Here is a 6615-nt window from a genome sequence, read left to right as displayed (position 1 = left end):
GACTTGAACTAAACCTTTTGCAATGAGGGGGAAAATTTCTTTGCATTCAATGTGCTTACTTTTTAAAAACAAAGTTATTGATCCAATGCAAATAGATTTCTTGCAAGTGTGAATATACTTCATAACAGGTTGTTTGTTGATGTGCCTACAAAAATCACATTCTATTCCACAAATGTGAACTATCAATATTACATTCCCAGTGCAGACACATTCTTTTACATCTGACCACCCTCATTTTTACTTTCAATGTAGAGGAGCGGTGGGGAGTTTATCTTTTATGGTAAATAAAAGAATACTAACACCATGCTACTGCTTACTGGCAATAATGAAGTTAAATCAGAAAAGAAAGAAAATCACAAACTACGCCAACCCTTGCCTCTCAAAGTGTAGTGAGTTAACTGCTGAGTGCTGAGATTACCAGGCTGTTAACCTCACTCCATGGTAAATGAAAGCAATCCCAGGAGAAAGCAGGACGTAGAACATTTGGTGGAAATCATCTGGTACTTGTGCAAGGGATCTCAGCCTGGTTATAAGAGGTTGCCAGTTCCAAAAGCAGCTGCTTCCTGTGGACTATACTTAATCACTGCTCATCTCAACAGTTCCTTGTCTCAACAAATTCCAGGTTCGTGACTTATCTGCGTTTTTCTTTTGATTCTGGTTGGAGTTCGCGGCAGATCGAGGTCCTCGCATGCATCATAAGCAAGGAACTTCCCATTGAAATCAGCATTTTCTCACCATCTGTGAAGCATATGCTTGGCTGAATGCAAAACGGAAGTGAATTTCTGGTGTGCTCACTTTTCTAACAACGTATGTCAAGTAGACACTGAATGACGGGGAACATGGCAACAGGAGGAGGCCATTCAGCCTCTTGAGCCTGTTCTGCTATTCAGTTAGATCATGACTGATCTGTATCCATCTATCCATCTTGGTTCCATAACCCATGCCTAATGAAAAAAAAATGCATCAATCTCAAATTTGAAATGTACAATCGACCCCAAAGCCTGACCAAGGAGAGAGATCCAAATTTCACTTAATAGAAAAGCAGCCATTCTGCTGATTTTAAATACAGAGTAGCCTATTCAAAACAGCAAATATTTGATTCCGATTTGGCAAGTTTGGGCAGAAGAAGGTCAAAGCCATTCTATAACAAGGGCTGACAGACTCCTTAAAATATACAAGCTGACATGTACAATGTCTAAAAGATGCTCTACAATATTGCAACACAGCAGACTCTCTGTGGCTTGTGAGTTAGTTTTAGGTTGGTGTTCTTTTGCTTATTTTTTTTTGCAAGCGTTTACACAGCTTGGATCAAAATGCAGAAGGAAGTGGGGATATTGCCCAAATCCCTACCAGATATCACTTGTGATGCCAATCTCTCGTGACATTGGCAGACGCTCGTTGCTAACTGGACAGTCCCGAAGGGACGGGTCTCTAGTGATAATGATCTGTGGTGCCTGTCCATTGATGAGGGTCATTGGAATATTGCAGTAAGTGTGTTGATTGCTTATCGAGGTAATGGGCACTGCAGTGGGCGAAATGTCATACCCGTAAGTTCGGCAGTAGTGCCTCAATTGCATATGATCTGCTTTGTGAAAGTTTGGCGGGACCTCTGGTTGGGAGGATGTGACTGTAGCAGAGTTTGCTGCCATCGAAACAGTTGAGACAGTCTGCAGTTCTCCGAAAATACCCTGTTCGCCTGCATCTAGAATCTGGCCTCGAGCAACCGGTTCCTTTTTCTTGATGGGCATCTCATACTGAACCTTCTTCCAGAACTTGGAATTAAGTTTGTTACATTTTGGGCCACACCACTTGATGACAGATAAAAGTTTTATAGTGTCTTTTAAGGCTTCAATTTCATGGTAGTTAATTATTCCTTCCACTTCGGGGCATTCGATCAAAATAACCTTGATTTCTCCGGACACCAGCATGTTATGCAGCCTGTTTTCTAGCTGAAAAATGCTCCACCCACGTCTTATAACGTAGTCTGGCGTCAACACGATAATCAGTCTCCGACTTTGATCAACGGACCTTGTTAAATCTTCAATGTAGGCTGCAGATTGAGAAAGAGAAGATTGGTATTAAAGAAAGGATCAAATCATTTTTTAAATTCATTCACGGGATGAGAGCGTCGCTGGCTGGGCAACATTTGTTGCCCATCCCTAATTGCCCAGAGAGCAGTTAACAGTCAACCCCATTTTGCACATCATTTTAATGCAATGGGGACCGTGTTATGTCATAAACCACCAAAAGCATGTTGGCGATCTAGGAAACAGAATCTCATAATTGTTACGGCATAAATGGAGGTGACTTGGACCTTTGTGCCCCCCCACCCCCCTTGGTTTTATTCACCACTGCCAATCTCCTGCATTTTTCCCATACCCTCACACATCAGTTCTATCCACATCGTCATCCGATACCCTCTTGAATGCTTCAAATGAACCTACCTCCAGGCAAAAGACAAAGGGTTTGTCTGTTGCGGTGAAAGAGACGTGGAAATGTAAGATGAGTGTAAATTAAGGGGTGAATGAAGAAAATGGGTCTTTTTTACTCGAAGTGAAGTAGACAATACATGAACCATAAAATGCTGTTGATGGGAGTGGGGAGGTGGTGAAAATGTAACGTAAGTGCAGAACAGTCATCATATAGTCAGGCAAAATGAGGTGTTGTTTCTTCAGCTTATGCTGTGCTTTGTTTGAACATTGTAGCAGGCTCCAGACAGAAACATTAGCATGGGATCAAGGTGGTTTATTGAAATGGCAAACAACTGGAAGGTCAGGGTCATTCCTAATAATAGAGAGGACGTGATCCACACAGCAGTCACCCAGTCTGCGTTTGGTCTCATCTGTTTAAAGGAGACCACATTGTGAGCAGTGAATATAGTAAACTAGGTTAAAAGAAAAGTACATGTCAAATGGTGTTTCACCTGGAAGGTGTGTTAGGACGGAGAGGTGAATAGGCAAGTGTTTATACAATCTGTGATTACTTGAAGGTGCCATGGGGAACTCTAGCATTTTCCCAGATGTTAGGCTAACCAGCCCATAGTTTCCTGCTTTCTGTCTCCCTCCCTTTTCCAATTTGATGGACTGTTCTCAGAATCCAGTGAGTTCTGGAACATTTTGACCAGTTCCTCCACTTTACCTCTGCAATCAGTTCCTCTAAAACCCTTGGATAAAAGCCATCTGCTCCTGGTGACATGTCTGCCTTCAGTCCCATATGTTTGTCAAATACTTTGCCTGTCATGATGAAAGTTGTTACAAGACCTTTCCTCTGATTAGTACTTTGATTATCTGATATTTTAGGATGTTTAGAGTATCCTAAACTAACTCAATTCAGAGTTTCGATTAGCTCTTCATGGCTGTGGGAACCAGGAGAGAATATTAAAGAGAAATACCAAGGTGGACAAAATACAGGGAGAGCACTGGAATGTAGTAAGTTAATAAGTGGAATTGGATGGAGTAAAAAAGAAGTTCTAAACATTCTAAATCAGGGTACCATTGCATGAATGTGAATGCATAAAGTTTGTAAATAATGTGCTGAGTTATCGGCACAAATTGCCACATGGAAATATGACATTGTGGCTATCGTAGAGACTTGGCGGCAGAATTGGCTGTTAAACATTCTTGGTGACAGGGCTTTCAGGAAAGTTAGGGAAGTCAGAAAATGAGAAAAGCTGGTGAATTAGTTGCTTATTGCAGTATTGGAGAAGGAAGATGTCCAAGACAGTTCGAACATAAAATCAATTTGGCTACAGCTAAGAAACAAGATGGGTACACAAACCATCAATTAGTGGGAAAGATGTAAAAGAACAAATGTGCAGTGAAGGTCCAAGCATTATAGAGTATTTATAACTCAGGTATTTTTATTTTTATACCCGAGTAAAGCCTGGGATAGTGATTGTGTTAATGGCAGCAAGGAGCAAGTATTCTAAAGATTGTGTTCAGGAGAATTTCCCACAACAGTATGTGTCAAATTCAACAAGAAAGGGGGCACTGGTATATCTGGTTGCTGAGAATGAGGTGGGCCAAGGAAGTCAAGTGTCAGGGAACATTTGGGGGCAATGATAATCATATAGTAAGGTTTAAGATGGTGGACAAGGATAATATAGAAGTCAGAATAGGCCTAATTAACTGGGGAGAAACAACTTCAATAGGACAAAAACAGAGCTGGGCTGGATAGACTGGAGTCAAAGGTTGGCAAGACAATGAACAAAGAAGCTGAACAACCTTAAAAGACATGATTGTTCAGAGCAATCAAGGTATATTTCCTGCAAAGGGAAAGGTAGAGCAAACTAATCTGGTGCTTCCTGAGATAAAAACAGAGTTAGAAATGAAAATTAAGAAAAAAAGTTATGCTTAAGATTGCTAGCAGGTGGAAAATACATTTGATACTGTGCTGAATACAGAGGAAGGGAGAGAAAATAGCAAATAAGAGAAGCTAAGAGGATTATGAGAACATACTGGTGAAATAATTCTATACAGCCGATACCCCATCACTAAGTCACCCTTTATTTCCACGTGGAGAGTCCTTGACACTGATCCATCTCCCTCAGAGCCAGCTCTCAGAGCGAACAGGATGTCTGACACTGCTGTTCTTATTTTTCAGCCAGGGCTCCCTGATTGGACCAGGTTAACAGCCCCAATTAGGGAACTCACATTCAACAAGCTCCACTTAGCTGACCTTGTTGCAATCACCACAACTCTCCAACTCTGAGAAAAAGGACATAGGTCATTTCTTTTTTTGGCAGCTTCTCCTGGGGTGTTTTAGCATCGGGTCAGATTCCTCCAACTCTGCTTCTGATATAGGTGGTGTGTAATGCATAGTAGCTCGCCTCTTGTGCCCAGAGCATCTCAGATGAAATTCATTCTTCTCTTTAAACAGCAAAGATGTTAAGGCAGAAACATCCACTGTGTCCAGCTCTTTCAAGGTATCTTCAACACTTGACAGAGAGGGAAAACCCACAGGTTCCAGAACAGTTGGAAAGGCTGTTGAGGAGCTGGGCACATTTTGCTCCTACATCATTTACGAGTTTGCAGCTTTCATATGGTCCGCGTGTTCGTTCTGGACTGTTGCACCTACTCGAATTTTATACATCATTGGACCTGAGCTCACGTCAACAATGCCTCTTACCCATGCAGGGCTATTCCCATGGTTCCTACACCAAATTTGTCCCCTGAAGCAAACTGTCTCTCTCACTTAGCGGAATCTTGTGTCTGGCATTGGCATTTCTAATGCTGTTTCACCCTCGCCCCACAAAGGTCCAGGAAGATCAGATTTAACCTGGTGTGGAGACTTCTCCCCATTAGCAACTCTACTGGGGTTCCGCCTGTATGACGGGCGGTCCTCTAATCAAATAGGAATGGGGACAGTTTGGTATCTAGTGAAGCTGTCGGCTATTTCTTTAAGCCTACCTTCAAAATTTGGACTGCTGTTTCTGCCAGACCATTGGATGATGGGTGATATGGAGCTTTCTTTATATGTCGAATACCATTCGACTTTAGACAATACTCAAATTCCCTGCTGGTAAATGATGCCTGGTATCCGTTAGCAACTATTCTGAGAGTCCATGTATAGCAAAAGAGGCGCGCAATTATTCTATCGAGTCCCCACGTTTGACAAATGAACTCTATGCACGTCCAACCACTTGTAGATGTGGGCATCTACAATGACTAAGAACATTAAGTCCACGTAAGGACCTGATAGTTGACGTGTAACTGAGGGTTTACCTGGCCATTCCCACGAATGTGATGGAGCTGCTGGCAAAAATATTTGTCCTTGTTGGCACTGTGGGCGCTGCCCCACCAACACAGCTAAGTCTGCATCCAATCCTGGTCACCAGGCATAACTTCTCACCAGTATCTTCGTTTTGGAAACCCCTGGCTGGCCCTGGTGGAAATCAGCTGGTATATGATGGTGACCTTTGCTTGGGACAATCACTGTTGCTCCCCACAATAATATTCCATCCTCTATTGTGATCTGGTCTCTCCGGGTCCAAGAAGATTTCAATTCTGGTTGTGACAGCCCTATTATTTCCTCCATTACCACCAGTGTTTCAGTTTTGCCAGGACCAGATCTTTCTGTGTCCAAAATCTGCTATTGTCAGCGTTGACTGGAAGCAGGTCCAGAAAATTTAAAACCATTACGAGCTCTTCCAGTGGCGGTACCACTGGTAGTGTATCTGCCAGTGCAAGGCAGCTCAATGCATCTGCATTTGCTATTTGACCTCGGATAGTGTTCCAACTTGTAATTATACGCACTTAGAATTAGAACCCTCCACTGAATTTGGCCTGAAACTATGGGCAGTACTGCTTTGTCCTGCATAAGTAAACCTAGCAGGGATTTGTGGTCTGTTACTATTATAAATGTATATCCATAAGATATTGATGGAACTTCCTGATTCCAAACATGACCACCAACCTTCCTTCTCTATCTGGGCGTATTTAACCTCTGCATTAGCCCAGAAATCACACCACACCAGGTTATAGTCCAACAGGTTTATTTAAAAACACAAGCTTTCGGAGCCTCGCTCCTTCTTCAGGTGTCAGTGAGAGGGGTAGTATCGGACACAGAATTTATCAGTAAAAGATCAAAGGTTCACACCATTGATGAGGATGTACT

General features: G+C 42.4%; 1 protein-coding gene across 1 annotated transcript in view; it reads right to left on the bottom strand.

Annotated features, from left to right (window-relative positions):
- Positions 1 to 1346: 1346 nt before the first annotated feature.
- Positions 1347 to 6615, bottom strand: part of il1rapl2 (interleukin 1 receptor accessory protein-like 2) — a 469746-nt gene continuing 464477 nt past the window's right edge. Inside the window, exon 10 of the mRNA XM_048605265.1 lies at positions 1347 to 2050. Within this exon, the coding sequence (XP_048461222.1) occupies positions 1347 to 2050 (704 nt within the window). The remainder of the gene's footprint in view (positions 2051 to 6615) is intronic.

The sequence above is a fragment of the Rhincodon typus genome, chromosome 14 (genome assembly GCF_021869965.1).
Source record: "Rhincodon typus isolate 14 chromosome 14, sRhiTyp1.1, whole genome shotgun sequence".
In the NCBI taxonomy this organism is placed as follows: Eukaryota; Metazoa; Chordata; class Chondrichthyes; order Orectolobiformes; family Rhincodontidae; genus Rhincodon; species Rhincodon typus.
Note: the sequence above shows the minus strand (reverse complement) of the source record. Positions and strands in the feature narration are given on the sequence as shown.